Raw genomic sequence first — 21902 nt, forward strand, 5'->3', positions numbered from 1 at the left:
CTCCTTCTCCCTCTGCTGCTCCCCCTGCTTCTGCTCTCTCTCTCACAAATAAATAAATAAAATTTTAAAAAAGAATAAAAAATAAATGTAAGAGCTAAAACTGTAAAACTTAGAAGGAAACATAGATATAAATCTTTATGAACTTTGATTAAGCAACAGTGTCTTTTTCTTTCTTCTTTTAAGATTTTATTTTTTGAGGGGCGCCTGGGTGGCTCAGTGGGTTAAAGCCTCTGCCTTCGGCTCAGGTCATGGTCTCAGGGTCCTGGGATCGAGCCCCACATCAGGCTCTCTGCTCAGCAGGGAGCCTGCTTCCTCCTCTTTCTCTCTGCCTGCCTCTCTACCTACTTGTGATCTTTGTCTGTCAAATAAATAAAATCTTAAAAAAAAAAAAGATTTTATTTTTTCAGAGAGCACAGCGTGCATGAGGAGGGAGAGGGTCAGGGTGAGGGAGAAGTAGATTCCCCACTGAGCAGGGAGCTGGATTGATCCCAGGATCCCAGGATCATGACCTGAGCTGAAGGCAGAAGCTTAACCAACTGAGCCATCTAGTTATCCTTAGGCAACAGTTTTTTAAATACGTCACCAAAAGCACAAGAACAAAAAGAAAAATACATTGAACTTCCTCAAAATTAAAAACTTCTGTGCATCAAAGTATACCATCAAGAAAGTGAAAAGAGGGGCTCCTGGGGGGCTCAGTGGGTTAAAGCCTCTGCCTTCGGCTCAGGTCATGATCCCAGGGTCCTGGGATCGAGCCCCACATCGGACTCTCTGCTCAGCAGGGAGCCTGCTTCCCCCTCTCTCTCTGCCTGCGTCTCTTCCTACTTGTGATCTCTGTCTGTCAAATAAATAAATAAAATCTTAAAAAAAAAAAGAAACTGAAAAGACAACCCATAAAATGGGAGAAAATAATGACAAGCCCTATATCCAACAAAGGATTAATATTCAGAATATATATTTAAATATATATATTTTTTAAACCCTCTTACTACAACTCAAAAAACATAAAGACAAATAACCCAATTAAAAAGCACTGAATTGGGACACCTGGGTGGCTCAGTGGGTTAAAGCCTCTGCCTTCAGCTCAGGTCATGATCCTGGGGTCCTGGGATCAAGCCCAGCGTTGGCTCTCTGCTCGCCAGGGAGCCTGCTTCCTCCTCTCTCTCTGTCTGCCTCTCTGCCTACTTGTGATCTCTGTCTGTCAAATAAATAAACAAAATCTTAAAAAAAAAATCACTGAACCTTACACCTTAAAATAGTTAAAATGGTGAATTTTGTTATGTGAATTTTATTTCCCAAAAAAAGTGTGTTGAAATAATGAAAACATATTTTGGTGCCCACCACACAAACCTAGATTAGAACTGAGGTTCTGCCATTCAACTATGTGGCAAGGTGCTCCATCTGACTCAGTTTCCCCAACTGTGAAAGACACTATCCTCTTTACCAGGCCATTCTGAGGATTCAGTAAGAACATAGGTAAAGAGCTTGCTACAGACTATGCATCCAATAAATATTTAGAAAACAGGGGCACCTGGGTGGCTCATTGGTTTAAGCCTCTGCCTTCGGCTCAGGTCATGATCTCAGGGTCCTGGGATCAAGCCCCGCATAAGACTCTCTGCTCAGCAGGGAGCCTGCTTACCCCCTCTCTCTGCCTGCCTCTCTGCCTACTTGTGATCTCTCTCTCTCTCTCTCTGTCAAATAAATAAATAAAATCTTAAAAAAGAAAATATGGGACGCCTGAGTGGCTCAGTCGGTTAAGCTGCTGCCTTCCGCTCAGATCATGATCCCAGGGTCCTGGGATCGAGTCCCGCATCGGGCTCCTTGCTCAGCAGGGAGTCTGCTTCTCTCTCCACGTCTGCATGCCACTCTGCCTGCTTGTGCGCTCATTCTCTCTCTGACAAATAAATTTTAAAAAACAAAATAAGATAAATAAACAATAATAGTAACAAGAAGAAGAGCAATCACTGACATCTGTGGGCCCTCACTGGGAGTCAGATGGTTTACAAAGAATATTTCATGACTTACCTGACTATAGCCCTATGAGGTAGATACTGATTACAGCTGAGGAAACAGAAGTTTGGAGAGGATGAATGACTGGCCCAGAGTCATCCCATTACTAATGACGTGGCTGACAGAGAATCTTTATTAAGTACTTTATGCTAAGTAAGACCCTGACCTGAGCACTTACATCTATCACCTCATTTAGCTCACACAACTGCATGAAGTGGACACATTATTGTGCCCGTTGTATTTGTTTTTGTTTTTGTTTTTTAAGATTTTATTTACTTAACCCTCCTACACTGTTGGTGGGAATGCAAGCTGGTGCAACCACTCTGGAAAACAGTGTGGAGGTTCCTCAAAAAACTGAAAATAGAGCTACCCTATGACCCAGCAATTGCACTACTGGGTATATATTCTAAAGATACAAACGTGGTGCTCCGAAGGGGCATGTGCACCCGAATGTTTATAGCAGCAATGTCCACAATAGTCAAACTATGGAAAGAACCTAGATGTCCATCAACAGATGAATGGATAAAGAAGATGTGGTATATATACACAATGGAATACTATGCAGCCATCAAAAGAAACGAAATCTTGCCATTTGCGACGATGTGGATGGAACTAGAGGGTATTATGCTTAGCGAAATAAGTCAATCGGAGAAAGACAACTATCATATGATCTCTTTGATATGAGGAAGTGGAGATGCAATGTGGGGGGGTTGGGGGGAGCTAGGAAAAGAAAAAATGAAAAGATGGGATTGGGAGGGAGACAAACCATAAAAGACTCAATCTCAAAAAACAGACTGAGGGTTGCTGGGGGGAGGGGGGACGGGAGAGGGTGGTGGGGATATGGACATTGGGGAGGGTATGTGCTATGATGAGTGCTGTGAAATGTGTAAACCTAGCAATTCACAGACCTGTACCCCTGGGGATAAAAATACATTATATGTTTATTGGGGCGCCTGGGTGGCTCAGTGGGTTGAAGCCTCTGCCTTCGGCTCAGGTCATGATCTCTGGGTGCTGGGATCAAGCCCTGCATCGGGCTCTCTCCTCGCCAGGGAGCCTGCTTCCTCCCCTCTCTCTGCCTGCCTCTCTGCCTACTTGTGATCTCTGTCAGATAAATGAATAAAATATTTAATAAAAAAATACATTATATGTTTATTAAAATAAAATAAAATAAAAAGATTTTATTTACTTATTTGACAGAGAGAGAGGGAGAGAGCACAAGTAGGAGGAGCAGCAGGCAGAGGGAAAAGGAGAAGCAGACTCCCAGCCAAGCAGGGAGCCTGACATGGGGCTCAATCCCAGGACCTGGGATCATGACCTGAGCCAAAGGCCGACTCTTACCCAACTGAGCCACTCAGGTGCTCCTGTCCCCATTTTATGCATTAGGTACTGGAGAAACAGAAGTTGAACAGCTTGCCCCAGGTCACACGGCTTGTAAGGGCCAAGTTGAGATTCTTACTGTAAGGACAACCTTTTGAACCTCTATGCTACACTGCCTTTATCCAAATGAATGGATAGAGAGATAGGCACAAATAAACACAAATAGGGATGCCTGGGTGGCTCAGTTGGTTAGGCAACTGCCTTCGGCTCAGGTCATGATTCCAGCGTACTGGGATCGAGTCCCACATCCAGCTCTCTGCTCGGCAGGGAGCCTGCTTCTCCCTCTGCCTCTGCCTGCCACTGTGTCTGCCTGTGCACTCTCTCTCTCTCTGATAAATAAATAAAATCTTTAAAATAAATAAATAAATAAATAAATAAACACAAATAAATGAAGTGTGATGAGCCTGTGAGCAGGTATGACCTCCCTGGGGAACAGGGCAAAGTAAGCAGTAGGGGTGGGAGTGACCCAGCAGAACCTGAGTGAGGCAAGTGGGGAGTGGGCGGAGACTGCGCTGGAGGGGCCCCTGCACTTGAGCCAATGGTGGGTTCCAGCGCCTGCCTATTCCATACCTACTCATCTAAGCATGTGTAGGCTATGCAACAGGCACTGTGCCTTAGAGGGTCAAATGTTTCCTTCTTAGTAAGGCTTTTCAGGCCACCCCATCTCATGCTGCAACCTGCACACCCCTCCCCCCCATACACACTCACACTACTCGCCTCCATTTTTTTTTCTACAGTACTCATCACCTTCTAACATATTATGTAACTTGCTTGTCTGTTGTTTATCTTCTGGTTCTTCCAGAGAGGATCTCCGCAGATCATTATTTGTCTGGTTCACAAGGTATCATCAATGCCTAGAATTATGCCCACCACATAGTAGGCACTTGATAAACATTTGTCGAATGGATAAATGAATGGGCTGAGGTAGCAGTGACTTGGGGGGCAGGAAAACTGGGTTTGGATTTAGCCTTGTGATGATGGACCTTGGACAAAACCCTTTCCTACTCTGGGTCTCCTGTTATTCTCTGAGTCTACAAAGGGCACAAATCCCTGAAGTTAGGCCTTAGCCCCTGGCTTCAGGATTCCGTGCCTGACCACCATACACAAGCCGCCCTTGGCGAGCAGGGGTTCACCCCCAACCATGAAGGGGAATCTGCTCAGACTACGGACTTACAGGACCTGAGAATCCTTGGGTGTTGTTTGCGGGCCGCCTTGGGGGTTGGGAGCACCTGCAGCGGCCACCTCCACTCCAGCCTCCACAGGAGACAAAACTGGTCCGACCAGTTCTCCTCACCAGTACCTGCTGTGTCCACTGAGATTTCCAAGCCATTGCCTCTGTCATTTGTCCCACATATTCTCAGCTTCTTAAAACAAGGAAAATGGAGCTTTACAGAGCTTCGGGTTAGCCCTTCCTGGGCCCACATGACAGATTCTTCCTGAGGGAAACATACGCTTGGCCTCCATGGAATGGGAAAAGGGGATGGGTAGAGTGGGTCTTGTTCTCTCAAAGTGCTGTTGTTGGTTCATTCAACAGATATTGATCAGGCAATTCCTGAGCAGTTCTAGACACTGTAGATGTATCAGTGAACAAAACAGAGAAGTCTTTGTCCTTGTGGACCTTTTGTTTTTAATGAGAAGAATGGACAATAAAAATGTCTAATATAATGTCAATGATGATTAACAAAAATGAAGAGGAAGGGACTAGAGTGTGATGAGGGTGGGGAGGGGTTATTTTAGATAAATTGGCCAGGGAAATCCTGAGGAAATAACTTTTGGACAAAAGTAAATAGAAGGAGGGGGCCAGTATTAGGAAAATCTGGGGATAAGAGCATTCTAGACAGCCCCACACTAGAGGGCTTTAAACAGGAAAGTGAGGGCACCTGGCTGGCTCAGTGGGTTAAGACTCTGCCTTTGGCTCAGGTCATGATCTCAGAGTCCTGGGATCGAGCCCCACATCAGGCTCCCTGCTCAGCAAGGAGCCTGCTTCTCCCTCCCCCTCTGCCTGCCCCTCTGCCTACCTCTCTGCATACTTGTGATCTCTCTCTCTCTCTCTGTCAAATAAATAAATAAAATCTTTAAAAAAACAAACAAACATGGGAACCTGGGTGGCTCAGTGGGTTAAGTCCTCTGCTTTCAGCTCAGGTCATGATCCTGGGGTCCTGGGATCGAGTCCCGCATCGGGCTCTCTGCTCAGCGGGGAGTCTGCTTCCCTCTCTCTCTGCCTGCCTCTCTGCCTACTTATGATCTCTGTCTGTCAAATAAATAAATAAAATCTTTAAAAAACAAACAAACAAACAGGAAAGTGGCATAATCTGATTGGGGCTCTAGAAAGATTCCTTGGGATGCTGTCAAGAGAACGGATCATGGAGGAGAGAGAAAGAAAGCAGGGAAACCAAAGAGAAGGTTGTTGCAATCATCCATGCGAGAGAGGCTGGCAGCCTGGACAGGGCAGTGATGGCTGAGGAGATGAAAAGTGGTTGGAGCCTTAGAGAAATGATTAAAACAACAATAACAACAAAAACCAAAACCTTGGCCTATCGGAGCTGGTGAGAGCTTTAGTGATCCTAAGACAAGGCAGGAACTTTGGAGTCTGTCAGTCCTGGGTTTGAAGCCCAGCTCCACACATTCTGGCTGAGAGTTTCTGGGCAGGTTGCCACACCTCTCTGAGCCTTGGTTTCCCTTTTTATAAACTGGATGTGATACGAGAGCTTGTTTCCAAGGGTGTTTTGAGGACTCAGTGACATGTAAATAAGACAGAGATCAGAGAGTTTGGCACTTAATAGGCGGTAAAGTTAGCTATGACTCAACTCCCCACATTTATTGATAGAGAAACTGAGGCGGGTTAGCTTAGAGGCAAACAGAGGACAGGCGGTGGGAGGGAGAAAAGAAAGCACTATTTACAGGGTTCCTCAAATCATATATGCAGGTCCAGAGAGAAAGTTAGTTCAGTAGGCGAGGAACATAAAAAATCATGTGACGCCCTCTGGCCATCTTGTTTTCCAACTCTCAAAAGACATGGGAAATTAGAAATATGTCTCTAAGATAAATCAACACAAGTATAGTAAGTAGCAACTGACATTCAGCTGCAAAGTCAGGGAGACCTTAGAGAAGAACAGGAACCATGGCACCTGGAACACAGGTGCCCATTGAAAGGGGCTGGCTAGGTCAGTTCCCCCGAATTGCTGTCTCCCTATGCCCGACATCCTTATTTTCAGCAGAAGTCAGAATCCAGATTTTCATATGAAATCTCCCATTTTTAGAAAGATTCTATTTTTAAGTTATCTCTACCCCAAATATGGGCTCAAACTTATAACCCGAAGATCAAGAGTTGCATGCTCTACCAATTGAGCCAGCCAGGCACCCCGAAATCTCCCAGTTTGTTTGTTTTTTTCTGAACTTGCTTTTTTCTTCTTAAGTAGGCTCCACACCCAGCATGGAGCTCACTGTAGGGCTTGAACTCATTGCTTCTGGAGTATAGGAACCCAGCATTTTTTTTTTTTAATTTATGGAACCTAGTGAATTTTTTTTTGAATCTAGTAAATTTTTATATATTGCTCTTGCTATTATTTCAGCATTCTTTTTTTTTTAATTTTTTAAAATTTATTTATTTGTTAGAGAGAGAGAGAGCAAGCACAGGCAGACAGAGTGGCAGGCAGAGGCAGAGGGAGAAGCAGGCTCCCTGCCCAGCAAGAAGCCCGATGTGGGACTTGATCCCAGGACGCTGGGATCACGACCTGAGCCGAAGGCAGCCGCCCAACCAACTGAGCCACCCAGGCGTCCTTTATTTCAGCATTCTTGCCATTATTTCACCCTTTCTGATCCCTACAGTTTCTTTTTCTTGCCTTATTACTTTGGCTAGACCTCCAACACAATGTGGGAATCATGATAGCAGGCATCCTTTTCTTATTCCTTTTTTTTTTTTAAGATTTTTTAATTTATTTATTTGACAGAGAGAGAGATCACAAGTAGGCAGAGAGGCAGGCAGAGAGAGAGGGGGAAGCAAGGCTCCCCGCTGAGCAGAGAGCCCGATGCGGGGCTCAATCCCAGGACCCCGGGATCATGACCTGAGCTGAAGGCAGAGGCTTTAACCCACTGAGCCATCCAGGCGCCCCCCCCTTTCCTTGATCCTGACACAGAGGGAACATATCTCACTTTTCACCATTGCGGTAGGTTTTTAATTTCATTATTTTTAAACGTTGGCTTTTTTTTTTTTTTTTTTCATTGTGAAAGCTGAAGTCTGTCTGTCAGCTGCAATCAACCCATGGGCTGCCAATTTGTGATCTCGGCTTTCCCTGAATTCTCTGTCTGAATTGTGGTAACCTTATTGGGTAGGTACTATTATTCTCACCAATTTAACATATGAGGACACTGAGGTTCAGAAAGGTGAAGTGACTTGCCACAGCCACATGCCTGGGAAGGGACAGAGCCAGGATTCAAACCTAGCTCTGCTTGATGTCAAAATCTGTGGGAACTTGGATGCTCAGGACAGCCTCTCTTTACACTTTACCCTCTCCAGCAACTTGGGGGACCTACGGGGTGCTCTGGAATCCTGGAGTAGCTCTGTTGTCAATTTTGAGTGACCCTCAACCAAGGGTCTTCCCCTTCCTGGGCCTCAGTCTCCCCATCTGTCAACCTAGGAGGGATGTAGTTACAAGAACCCCAATATGGTCCCAGTCTCCTTCCCTGCAGTCCAATTATGTACCTATCAAACATTAGGCCTTGATATGTCACTTGTTCTGTGGCCTGGGTCTGCCACCTACTGCTATGTGATTTGGGGCTGCTTAACCTCACTGTACCTTTTGCCTCATCTCAGGTTTAAGATGGAATTAAAAGTAGCACCTACCTCCAAGTGCTTAGGACATGCCAGGCATGGCATAAGTGCCTAGTAAACATGAGTCCTCATGATTATTGATAAATGTACATGCATGTGTACATTGACAGGAGAAGACAGAAATATAACTTAAGTAGTTTTATTAGGATGGAGACATGGTTCTTAACATTTTCTTTAATGTCACAATTTTTTAAAACATTTAATGACTCCTCCATTTTGTAGAGAACAGTCTAAATCCCTCAGTCCAACATCCAACAACATCTCTGATTCAACATCAACTTATATTTCAATACAGCAAAGTGGCTAATGGCACACAGAGGCAGGCCACCCCAGCCCGAATCCCATCTCTGTGACTTACTAGCTGTGTGAGCTTGGGCAAGGAGCTCTGCCTCTCTGTGCCTTTGTTTCCTCGTCTGTAAAATAAGGAAATTAACAATTCACACCTGATGGGGCTGAGGTGGTATGTGCAGTGTCCATCATGTGGAAGCTTGAAACATATAAGGGATTATTATGATCTAACCACTATCCCCAAATCTCTGGTCATCCTGATCCATTCACCAGCCCCAGAATCATCCTACTTTGAAGGCTTTGTTCATGACTTTCTCTTCCTGGCATGCCTTTCCCTATTTATCCATCCATTAAAACATCCTGTGTCAAGGACCAGCTCAAATGTGACCTCCCCTGAAGAGACCTTCTGTCCTCACCAGCCCCCCTCTGGCCTTGAAGGCTGGGTACACTTCAAGCTCTCACTACCTCAGCTACCTCACTACCTCACTGGTCGTCCTTCTTGCATCATACCCTTCCTGAGGGGAAGCTGGGCTTGCTCTGAGCTACAGCCCAGAGACCGAGCACAGATATCTGAGGGACGTACCAGCCTTCAAGGAAACTCATCAAACTGAGTCCAACAGCTCTGCTGCGTCCTTCCCTGTCCCTTCTTGGGCCTCAGTTTCATCTCCTATCACTGAAGCAGTGTGACTATGAATAGAAATGAGGAGACCCTGGTCAAGGCCCCTTTTCTCTTCCCTGCCTCCCAATAAGCCTGGTTGGCTTCTCCTCTGGACTAGCTGGGGAGTAGGGACAGAGTGCTGGCAGTGGGGGCAACTATAGATTTTAGAGGCCTGCTTGCGATGGACCTCTGGCTCTGATCAGAGTTTCTGATGTTGAAGGGTTTGGGGCAAGGCCCAGGATCCTGCATTTTTCCAAAGTGAGTATAAACCCCTTCCATGGCCATGTTCTGAAATGTGGGAGCACCGAACCTCTCATGGCTAACAGGGCAGCGTAGCTGTGGGCAAGGGGCCATGGGCCCTCTCAGTCCCCACACACTTTGGAGGAGGGAGTGCTGCCACCTAGGGGCAAAGAAAGAAACTGCCAAGGCTCGAGCCTGAGCCATTGGACACGTTTTGATAAAAACATTTGAGCACTTTCCAAGTGCCAAGCACTATGCCAAGTCCTTTGCACATATCATCATAGTGGGTCCCCATGACAGCCCTATGAGGTCGAAATGTCATAAGCCTCATTGTACAGAAGAGACACACAGGGCTCAGAGACATCAAGTGACACACCTAAGGTCACACAGCAAGTGAATAGCAGCACTTAGATTTAAGGCCAAATCTGGCTGATAGCTGTACTCTAACTGTGACACTCAGTGCTGCCTAAATGCCTACGACACAGAGTCATCTGCGGATACCCTGTGGAACCATATACGAAAAGGTCCAGCAGATAAGGGCTCTACCCATTTCAGGCCTCCAGAAGAACAGCTTGACCAGAGGCCACACTGAGACAGCCCCGAGGAGGGGTGGGCGGGACCACTCTGTCTTCTCTCTTAGGTGGGCTGACACCAGGCTGGACCAGCCAGACCCTGGGCTGCTGGCTTGGCCAGCCCTCTTACCTCCAGTGCCCCTACCTGGAAGCGGTAGGCAGCCCTGCCTCACATTCCAGAATGCCACAGGCCTAGCCAGCAGAATAGGAGCCACAGCAGGCTGGCCACAGGCGAGGGTTCATAAATGACACTCCAGAAGTATTTTGGCCAATGGCTCACTTCCATGGGGAAGGATCTCTCGTTGGCCCCTGAGGCCTAGACCCACAGGGGAGCATCAGGCCGGGCTCTGGGAGCAAACACCGCGGGTCCGTCACTCTGAGGCCTGGATGTAGACAGGCACAGCTAGCATGGCACATGGGCCCTCGGCCCCGGCCTGCAGCTCCGCCAGCGCCAGGTTGGAGCCCAGGCTCTCTGCATGCCCGGGCACTACCAGCTCCGGTTCACCCCCCACTGTGCCACCCACCACGATGGACAGCACTGCGTCTGGCTCCGAGAAGGGCGGCTTGCCTGGGGCAGCCTCAGACACTGACCCAGCCCCGGTGTCCTTCAGCTCCTCCAGCCCCAGCGGGTCGGGTAGGGGGGTCACCACCTTGCGCCCGCCACTGCTGCCACTGCGGGGTGCTGCCCTCCTCCGGGAGGGCCGCCGGGCTTGCAGGTCCTTATCTTTCTGGGGGCCCAGGCGGCAGCGGTGATCTTTGAGGTATTTGTGTCGGGAAAAGCCCTTGGCACAGCCGGCGCAGCGGAACTTGTAGTTGCCGGTGTGGGCACGCTGGTGCTCTGCGAGGTGGGCACGGCGGCTGAAGGACTTGCTGCACAGGGCACACTTGTGGAGCTTCATGCCTGGAGCGAGGGGAAGTCCGTGAGAGGCACCCGGACCCCTTAGTCTGCAACTGCGCTTCTGTACTAGGGATAAAACCCAGTCTCTCGGCTTGCCTTTGGAGCACGTGTCCGATCTGGGCTCTGCTCCTGCCAGTCTCATTTCCCACCTTTTCCCAACCAGCCACACCTGCTCTCCTCAGGCCACCAAGATGGCGCCTGCCTCTGGGCCTTTACACTTGCTGTATCCCCTCTGCCTAGAATAGCATGCTCTGCCCCGAAATCTTGGCTAACTTAGCCAGGTCACCATTATCTCTCTCCTCTCTGGTCTGTCTGCCTCACCCTCGTCCCCCCAGACCATCCCTGCAGGGCAGGTAGAGATGGCTTCATGAACTACACAAAGGATCCTGACATTCTGTGCTCTGAACCCTCCAGCGATTCCCCAAGTTTTCCACAAAGCCCTGTGCATTGGACCACCCCCTTCACCTCTCAGCCCCATTCCCTCCTTCCCCTTACTTGCTCTCAGAGCTCCATGCCTCCCACTCACCTTTCCTTGTCTTGAACACCCCCCTCAGTCTCTCCCCTGCCTCAAGGCTTTACATTTGCTTCCTCCTTCTGGAAGCTATTTGCTGGCTCTTCTCATCCCTCAGGATAGGTCTCATGTTACCTCCTCCTGGAGGCCCCCCTGATTCCTGCTTCATATCTTTCTCTGCCCTATCCTTCTGTTTATTCCCTTCTTTGTACTCTGCATACTTCGCTGTCAGATACTTACTCATTTTGTTGTTCATGTTCAATCTCTGTCACTAAATGCAAAACTTCCCCAGGGAGGCAGGGGGGGCTCTGCCCATCTGATTCCACCCCATCCCCACCAGAGTCTGACACGTGATAGGTTCTCAATAGTCACTCACTGAGTGAATCACTGGTGCCTCCACATCTACCATGAAGTCAACTCCAGCCCACACTTGGCCTGAGCCATATTCCCCTTACCCTCCCTGGGAGGAAGGCTCAGAGAGGGGCAGTGACTTGCATGAGGCAATGCAGCAGGACAGTGGTAGTACTAAGAATCAGACTCAGGCTCTCTGTCTCCAGTTTTCAAACTTCCCTTAGTCACTAAACCCTTTCTGTAAACCTCTGGTTTTTAACCAGGGGCAATTTTACCCCTGGTTTGTCCTCTGGAGACATCTGTGGTTGTCCTAGCTGCAGGAAAGATGCCACTGACATCCAGAGGGTAGAGGCCGGAGGTACTGGGACACATCCCACAATGCATAGGGAGGCCCCCGGGACAAAGCATCAGCTACTGGGAAATATCAAGAGTGCCAAGAAACCATGTTCCAGACCCAATGGTATGTGGAAAGCCAGCTGAGCTGCTCTGGGGACACAGCAGCACCCCAGGAAGTGCCAGAGCCCCTGGAAAGCTGAAGAGTGGGGTGGAGAGCCCTGCTCCATGCACCAGCTGCCCCGCTCTGCTGAGGATACCAAGGAAACTGCCTGGCTGTGTCCTGGACCCTGCTGGAATCTGATTTCCCTCCACGTCCGATCCACATCTCTATCACAATGGGCACCTCTCTGATTTACAGCTATCTCCTCTCAGACAAACTTCCCCCTCAGCCTGGGGAACTGTGTCTGACTTACCTCCATAGGACCCTGAGGACTCTAATGCAGACATGGCTCATGGTTCACATGAGCAAATGTCTGTTGGCTGGAATATACCAGGCAGACATAATAAGCTTCATGGGATGTGCCTGCTCTTTCTAGGAGGCCCGCCCCAGCAGTTCAGGCCCTCCTGGTAGGTCCAGCTATCACTTACCGGAGTGGGAGAGGATATGCGCCTTCAGCTTGTCTGGCCGGTTGAACTCTTTACTGCAGCCTGTGTGTGTCCTAGAACCCAAAACCACTGGTCAGGGGGAGCTCACCAGACTCGGACTCTCTTGCTGGTCTCTGTGCTAGCCCTGGGCATGAGGGACTCCCTGTCTACCCCAAAGGCCAGGCAAGGAAGCAGGGTGGGGAGTGAGGCAGGTCAGGTAGCAAGGCCCACGACAGGATAAAAGGAGAGAGGCCCTTCAGAACCTCAGCCCTGACAATTCTCTGTCCCACTGCTGGGTAAATCGGCCCCTCCCACTCATGCCAGTCTCCACTCACGAGAAGGGGCATTTGTATTTCTTGAATGGCTCATGGATCAACATGTGTCTCTTCAGTTTGTCCTTACGGTTGAAAGCGGACTCGCACACTGAGCATTTGTAGGGCTTCTCACCTGTAGGAAGAGACACAGTTGGGGGGTGGGGACTGCGAGTCCCGTGAGATGGAGTCTGAATATGGGGGTACACTAGAGGACAGCAGCCCCTCTAGGGAAGTGGCCTGGGAGAAAACAGCCTCTCCCATTCCTCATGATTTTGTTTCTCAAAGGAGAAGAGGGGGCTATTTCAGATAGGGCAGTCAGGAAAGACCTTTCTGATGAGGCAAGAGGGGAGACCTGAGGTGGTAGGGGAGCAAGCCATGATGGAAATTGGAGTCAGCGTCCCAGGAAGAAGGAAAGGTGGGAGTGTGTGGTGTGTCTGAAGAGCAGTGGGGAGGCCAGTGTGGCTGGAACAGAGTGCGGAAGGGAGAATGAGGCAGAAGGGGAGGTCAGCGAGACAGCCAGGCCCAAAAGGAAGGGCCTGCAAGGCCTAGGTTTTTCCTCTGAGTAAGATGAGAAGCCTCCAGAGGGGCTGAGTGGAGCAGGGACAGATCTGACTTAAGAGTGTCACGGGCTCCCTCTAGCTGCATGCAGAGAACAGACTGGGGGGGATGGGAAGTAGCCAAGAACAGGCCATGTGAGGAAAGCGGAATCAGCAGCCTTTGCCAGTGGATTGACTGTGGGGTGACTGAGGGGAAGGGAGTCAAGACTCTAAGGTGGGCCTGAGTGATGGGCAAATGGCCGTGGCATCTACCGAAATGGGGTCCACCACAGAGGAGAGAATTATACCTTATCTAATGGAATCGTTGCCACAAACTATGAAGGAAGTACTAGGTGAGAAAACTGAAGGTCATGGTCTATACCTAGTGAGCTAAGAAGCCAGCCCAGCAGTGTGATGCAGAGTCTGCCTGAGTCGCCCCGCATCGGCTGCAGCAGAGCCTGGTGAGGACAAGGAGGGGGAGGAGAGCAGCTCTCACCTGACGGGGGTCAGGGGTCGTAACCTGTCCTGTGGAAAAGGGCTGCCACTGGGCTGTTTTGATTTCCTGCCATTATTTCCTCCCTGTTCTCCCTCTGGAATGAATAAAGTCCTTTTGAAGAATGCCAACCCAGTGATTAAGGAAATTCTGGCCCTTACAATGGAATGCTCTGCAGTCATGTGTCCAGATTAGTGTCCAGTTGTATTTCCTGATCTGGAAAGAGGCTCCTGGTCATACTGCTAGTGAGGAAAGAAAACTGTAGAACAGCTTAAGACATTCCCCCTTTTGTTAGAAAAGATAAAACCCTCATATTCCAAAACAGCCCTAGCCATAGGTGGTTGTATATATACAGAAGATGCAGGGAGAGAGCTGAGGGCAGGTACATACCAAAACATCAGTAACAATTAGGATTCGAAGAGGCAACCTAAAGTTTTACCTTATATACTTCTATGCTGCTTCCATTTTTTAAATAAGCATGTATTACTTCTGAATAATAATTTTTAAAACTATAAAGAAAGTAATTTGGTAATATCTATCAAAATTACCAAGCATATACTTTTTTCTTCTTTTATTATGGTAAAATATACATAAAATTTACCATTTTAACCATCTATAAGGGTCCATTAGCTACACTGGCATGGTCGTGCAATCACCAGCACCATGCATCCCCAGAACTTTGGCATCATTCCAAACAGAAACTCAGTACAATACTGCATATACATTGGAACCTAGCATTTCCACTGCACAGAATACACACTACAAACATACTCCCAAAAGTGTGCCAAGGGGACACACAGCATTTTGCATACAAACTGACAGCTAAAAATAATCCAAGTATCCATCCCCAGGAACTGGTTAAATAAAAAATAGTAAATAAAGGGCGCCTGGGTGGCTCAGTGGGTTAAGCCTCTGCCTTCGGCTCAGGTCATGATCTCAGGGTCCTGGGATGGAGCCCCGCTTCGGGCTTTCTGCTCAGCAGGGAGCCTGCTTCCCCCTCTCTCTCTGCCTGTCTCTCTGCCTACTTGTGATCTCTCTCTGTCAAATAAATAAATAAAACTCTAAAAAAAAAATAGTAAATACAGAGGAATTCTATGCAGCTGAGAAAAAGAAGGTACTGCTAGAAGCATCTCCAATGTATACTGATGAGTGAAGAAAAAAGGTACATAACAGAGTTATAATATGCGCTCCATTATGTAAAAGTAAGCAAGCGTGTGGCACAGATACAAAATTAAACCAGAAGGACTCAGACTAGAGCTGCTAACTGCAGTCATCTGTGGGGAGGGGAATTGGGGATACTTTTCAAACTGCAAGTTACAACCTGCTGGTGGTTATTTTAACAACTAAAATTAAACAGAATAGAAAATATTGTTTTACGAAATTTCTGTTTCAGTATATGCTCTGCATATAAATGTGTTTCCTGGGTTGTAGTATAAATTTTTTTTTTTTTGCCATAGGTCATAGTAAAAAAAATTTAAAAATATTTGGATTATCCATTTGAAGTTAGGGGATGGGGCTATTTTCTTTTTCTCATATTTGTTTTTTGATTTCTTTTTTTCATATTTGCTTTTGTAATGTCAAGGATTTTCTATTCAGGTTTTTGCAACTTTTGGATCCTTTTAAATGAAAAAAAAATTTCTTAAGTAATAATCTTTTTTTTAAAGATTTTATTTATTTATTTGAGAGAGCAAGTGCACAGAGGCAGAGGGAGAAGGAGAGGCAGACTCCCTGCTGAGCAGGGAGCCTGATGTGGGGCTCGATCCCAGGACCCTGAGATCATGACCTGAGCAGAAAGCAGATGCTTAAGTCCCTTAAGTAATACTCTTTTAAAGATTAAAAGAGAATAAAATGTCAATGTGTCTCAACTGGAGAACCAAGGAGGGAGGTTCTGCCCAGGTGTGGGTGGGAATTTTGCAGGGAGAACAGCACCTCCACCCCAAGGGGCTGAGAATGGTCTGAGTGAGCTGTCAGGGGGCAGAGCCAAGGGTCCCTCACCAGCCTCCAGAGGTACATCTCCACTCCAGTATTGGTGGGAACTCCTCATTCACTTGAGAGGGCAGCTTGGTAGGGGGCCAGAAAGAAGATGAGGAAAGAGTGGAGAAGGAACTGGATGGGGAGGGAGAAGAGGGCTGGAGAAAGACGGGATAAGGGGCAGAGGGGGATGGGAAGGGGAAAATAGAGGGAGCTGGGGGAGCGGGCAGGGGGGTGGGCAGGAGTTGGGGGTAGGGGACACAGGGCACCCACCTGAGTGGATGTGAGCATGCAGTTTGAGGTAGTGCTCCCGCCGGAAGAACTTCTTGCACACCTGGCACTTGAACCTGCCGCCACTGCCGTGGGTGGGCAGATGGCGCCGCAGGTAGCGCTCACAAGGAAACACCTGGCAGAAGAGAGGAGCTGGCCTTAGGTCTGACTCAGTAGCCTTCACCACCCTCTGAGCTTAAGGGGCCCCTCATTTCCCGCACTTATGGAAACAATTTCCTTTCTGCCCACCAGGGGTCAGGGAACAAGGCCCAGTGTCAGGCTTAGCCTTAGAACCTCACAGCTCCCACGACTCCCCCATAATGCCTGATCTGAGCTCCTGCCAGCCTGCTTTTATTACCCAGGAGGCCCTTCTTTCGTAGCCTGACAAATTTCTACTTGGCCATCAAGACCCAGCCCAGGTGTCACTGCTTTTGTGAAGACCTCTCTGACTGTCCAGTGCCACATAGGGCCATACAAACTTGACCCTTGAATGTTCATATACGTTTTATTTATTTATTTCTTTGTTTGTTACTTAAAGTAAACTCTACCCCCAATGTGGGACTCGAACTCACAACCCCGAGATCAAGAGTCACACACTCTACCACCTGAGGCAGCCGGGTTCCCCTGTGCATCTACGTTTTTAAAGTTGCCATCTGACCCCTTGAATCATAACCTGTGGCTTAAATGAGATCCCTACGAGGGCAGAGGAGCTTTCATTCACCGCCACAGGGACTGGGTCAAATGACGCACATGCAAAACAATGAATGACAAAATGATTACATAACGGAAAAAACTGAATGAAAAGGTAACGAAGAGCCGGAAACACGGAAGCCAAAATCTCCTTCCTCTCCGGCCTTAGGAAAGGCATTCGTTCATTTTTTCATTCATTTGTTACAGAGAAGTAGTCAGGGTTACAGACCCAACTACCTAGTAGCCCCCCATGTCCTAGCTGGGAGAGCTTGCTGCACCTCGGTTTCTCCATCTGTAAAATGGGAAGAGTAGTGGTATGCTTCCTAGAGTTAAATGACTCAATGCAGATCAATGCTCCAAACAGTATCTGGCACGTGGTTCTTGTTCAATCCACGATACCTTTTCTTTGGAACAAAAATTCCAAAGCCCCAAATTAGGCTATCTGCCTAATTAGAAACATCTACCATGTGGCTGACATGGAACCAGGGCTATCCTGGAAAATCTGCCGTGTAAGGCTGTGAGAAAATGAGTGGACTAGAGAAACCAGTTAAAGCACCAGGTGGATGCAATCAGCAGAATCCAGACTTCAGGAAACTGCACAGGACCAATGGCCCAGTTTCTTCAACAAATAAATTAAAAGAAAAGAAAAGGGAAAAAAAAAAAAAAAAAGGAGCACTGGTGGGGAGCACCTGTTGATGAACAGAAACTTTGGCTGTATCCAGTGGCTGGAGTGTGTGGACCTGATTCAAACAAATAAACCTGACAAAAATTATGATGTTTCCGAGACAATTAGAAATGAGAACATCAGGCTTTAGCGATGGCTTTCAGATTCACTGATAAGAAGAACCCACAGCAAGAAGGATAGTAATAGGTCAGGAAGCTGGAGGCCGCTGTGCCGAGGCCGGGCCTGGGCCCAGGAGAGGCCTCACCCCACGTTGGCACAGCCTGGCCGGGCCTGGCCCAGCAGCAGCCGCAGGATGGACACATGTGCTATCCAGTGGCTCAGCTGGGCCATGCAGGGCTCTTCCTCTTCAGAGGTGAAGTGTCATCTATGGAGACGAGCCCAGGAGAGTGGGAGGTATTTGCTCTACCACCTCTCACCCCCCATCATGGCCCCAGGGGGAAAGGGCAGTGGTACCCACCTTCTGGCAGTGAGGGCAGGGGAAGTTGTGAGTGGCAGTCTGCAGGTGGTGTTCCAGGGCCTCGGGGGTAGAGTATTTGTTGACACATTTGACACACCTACATGGGAAGGAGCAGGAGAGGGGACACAGCAGTGTGAGAAGGCCGGACTGGCCCAGCATCAGCCATTCTCCTCCCCCCAGGGCAACAGTGGGAGGCAAAATTCTATACTTAATTTATTCTTTTCCTTTCCAAAAAAAAAAAGGCAGGGGGGAAGGTCAAGGGGCTTGAACTCATGACCCTGAGATCAAAAGTCGCATGTTCTCGGGGCACCTGAGTGGCTCAGTCAGTTAAGCCTCTGCCTTTGGCTCAGGTCATGATCCCGGGGTCCTGGGATAGAGCCCCATGTCAGGATCCCTGCTCAGTGAGGAGCCTCCTTCTCCCTCTGCCTCTGTCCCTCTTCCCTGCTCATGCTCTCTCTCTCTCTCAAATTAAAATAAATTAATTAATTAATTTAATTAAATTAAAAAGTGACATGCTCTACTGATTGAGTCAGCCAGGTGCCCCAGAGGGAGTCTTTGATGAAAATTTAAAAAAAAGAAAGAAAGAAAGAAAGAAAGAAAATCAGCCCATGTTACATCCTTGCTTAAAAGACCCCACCTTGGCCTACAAGGCCCTAGTGGCTTGACCACTCCTACCTCTCAGTCTTCATCTTTCTCCACAGCCCACCCCACTCTTCTCCAGCCACCTTGGCCTCCTTAATATACCCTGAACACACCAAACTCTCCAGCCTCAGGGCCTTTGCACCCGCTGTTCCTGCTACCAGGAACACTCTCCCCCAAATATTCCCTTGGGTAGCACCTTCTTATTCTTCAGGTCTCACTTCAAATGTCACCTCCTTAGAGATGCCTTCCTTGAGTACCCTGTCTCAAGTTGTCCCCTATGGCCCATCCCCGGCACTCCCTACCCAGTTTCATTTTCTTCTTAGCACTTATTATCTATTATTATTATTTATGTGCTTACTTGATTTGATCTGTCTCTTTCACCAGCAATGGGGCTCTGGAGGCAGGGACCATATCTGTCTTTTTCATAACCTGATTTGAGCACCAGTGACAATCTATTATGTGAAAGAGTCAGACAGACAAGGATCCAGGCCCGGCCCCTTCCTGTTTCTGACCCTCAGTTTCCTCATCCACACAATAGGGTAGGAATCCCATATGGACATGCCTCTTGTTCATTTCTAAGACTGTCACAAGAGTCAAAGGAAACAAGTGTGCCAAACAGCTCATTAATCACAAAGCATTAAAAACGTGGTCTCCACTCTTAACATCACAGGCTGGCAAGCCTCCAAAACAGTTTCAGGTTGCAAGTTGCTCTGAAGAGAAGATCCCTCCAGTCTCCCAACCATAAAAACATCTGCCAGAAAATGGACCCATTTATAACGAGGTTCCAGTGAGGAATGTTCCAGGTCAGAGGGTAATTCATGCTAAAACTAGAAACACGGGCCCTGACATCTGTACACCAGGGCCATCATGGGAAACGCACAGGCAGGCTGTACCTGTGGTAGGCCCAGGGGACCTCCTCAGACCACACTCTGAAAACCACAGGCTAAATGCCTCCAGATGGCAAGAAAGGAAGAGCAGGTCAGGTGGGAGCAGAGCTACCGGGTGGGGGGTCAGGGGGGACAGAGACGTTCCAAGCTGGTGAGGTAGGAAAGGGCAAGAACTCCACAGGCCTCAGCGGTGAGGAGACACAGATTTCTGTGGGAGGTAGTGTAGCAGGAATCATTAAAATTAAAACTTCCTGCCAGAAATGCCACCCTAAGTCATCCAAGGTGATATCCTCAGCACAGGGGCAAAGCCATGTCATGTGCCTGCTGATACAGTGTGCTGAGGACAGAGGTTACTCTCTGATATTTCCTGCCAAGAGGGCCAATCCTGCATCTAACCTGAGGTCAAATCACACAAACCCCAAGTGAGGACATTCTACAAAATAACCGGCCTATCCTCTTCAAAAATACCACGGTCATGGGAGACAAAGACCAAATGGGCAGCTGTTCCTGCTTAAAGGAGAATAAAGAGACACGATCTAATGCAACCTGTGATCCTGGCTTGGATCCCGGGCCAGAAAAAACATTTACTTTGTCTATAAAGGATGTTACTGAAACAACTGGAAATTTCTGGATGAGGTCTGTAGGTTGGGAAACAGAATGGTATTGATTTAAACTTCTGATTTGATAACTGCACAGTGCTTCTGTAAGAAGTTGTCCTTCTTTCCAGAAAATATACACTAAAGACAAAGGGTAAAAGAGCATTGTGTCAGCAAATTATCCCCAAATAGCTCAGAATATAATACAGGATATATGTTGAAAAGTTAACGTTTGGAAAATTTGGGTGAAGGGCATATATGGGAATCCTTTGTAGTACTCATGATTTTTCTGGAGGTCTGAAATTACATCAAAGTAAGTTCCTGAAAGTGACTGCGGTATGGGGGAGGGGCTCAGGGTAAAAGGGGAATTTCTTTTCACTCATGTCCTTTTTTAGTAATCAAATATTGTGCTATATACACATAATTATTAAATAATTATTTTTTAAGAAACTTAAAAAAATATTTTATTTACTTATTTGACAGAGAGAGAGAGATCACAAGCAAGCAGAGAGGCAGGCAGAGAGAGAGGAAGGGAAGCAGGCTCCCTGCTGAGCAGAGCCTGATGAGGGGCTCGATCCCAGGACTCTGGGATCGTGACCTGAGCCGAAGGCAGAGGCTTTAACCCACTGAGCCACCCAGGCACCCCAATAATTATTATTTTGAAGTAGGTAATCAATCTTTTTAAAAGCTCTCATTGATTAAAAAATTGTTTTTTAATTTTTATTATTACTTTTTTTGGTAATCTCTACACTGAATGTGGGACTCGAACTCATAACCCTGAGATCAAGACTCACATGCTCTTCTGACCCAGCCAGCCAGATGCCCCTCCCGCAATGACCTCAGACCTGCAAAATCACTTCTAGGAACTTATTTATAAGTGAGCAAAGATGTCCAAAGTTGTTCTCTGTAGTACTGTAGGTAATAATGAAAAACTGGGAATAACCCGACTATCCTGCAATCACGAACCAGTTACATAAATTTGGAACGTACAATGGAATGATAAGCAGCCACTGAAAAGGCTGGGGCAGGTCTGTTTGTGCTGAGATGCGAAGATATCCATGTTATAGCTGTAAGTGATATGGCACAGCCCATGTACAGACTGAACCCATTAAGTTTCAGTCAGTTTGCTGGAAGTTGTAGAACATGAAAAAGGCATAATGAATTTTCACTGAAGTCTGTAACTGTGTCTGGGATGACCTGACTCCAATGTTGCCTGTGGTTGGTTGTATCTACAAACATGCTCATTACAGACACAGACCAAATAACATGTACCAAGAGGATAATAGGGATTATTTTTGCTTGGCAGGGTTTTGGTTTTTGTGCGATTTAAAAAAATATTTTTTTCTCGGGGCACTTGGGTGGCTCAGTCAGTTAAGCGTCTGCCTTCAGCTCAAGGCATGATCCCAGGGTCCTGGGATGGAGCCCCATGTTGGGCTCCCTGCTCAGCTGGGAATCTGTTCCTCCCTCTCCCTCTTCACCCCCCAACCCTTGTGCTCTCTCTCACTCACTCTATCAAATAAATAAAATCTTTACAAAATATTTTTTTCTCTGCATTGAACATAGGTAACTTTTGTAATTAGGAAAAAAAATCAATAAATCTTATTTTTAAAAGGAAAAAGTAAATATACAGCATATATAGAGTGGCATGCATAAAATTCACTTGAAGGGTTTGGGGCTTGGGGAAGCAGCACAGATAGACCAAGGCAA

At 47.5% G+C, this 21902-nt stretch overlaps 1 protein-coding gene across 1 annotated transcript in view; it reads right to left on the reverse strand.

The window, feature by feature from the left end:
- Positions 1-7609: 7609 nt before the first annotated feature.
- The window catches only part of ZNF341 (zinc finger protein 341), a gene marked incomplete at its 5' end in the record, with an annotated part of 47909 nt that continues 33616 nt past the window's right edge, over positions 7610-21902 (reverse strand). The window contains 5 exon segments of the mRNA XM_080831535.1: positions 7610-10874; positions 12658-12728; positions 12990-13101; positions 16242-16374; positions 18071-18167. Of these exon segments, the coding sequence (XP_080687661.1) occupies positions 10345-10874; positions 12658-12728; positions 12990-13101; positions 16242-16374; positions 18071-18167 (943 nt within the window). The 3' untranslated portion in view covers positions 7610-10344.

The sequence above is a fragment of the Martes martes genome, assembly GCF_963455335.1.
Source record: "Martes martes genome assembly, contig: scaffold_134, whole genome shotgun sequence".
Classification (NCBI taxonomy): domain Eukaryota; kingdom Metazoa; phylum Chordata; class Mammalia; order Carnivora; family Mustelidae; genus Martes; species Martes martes.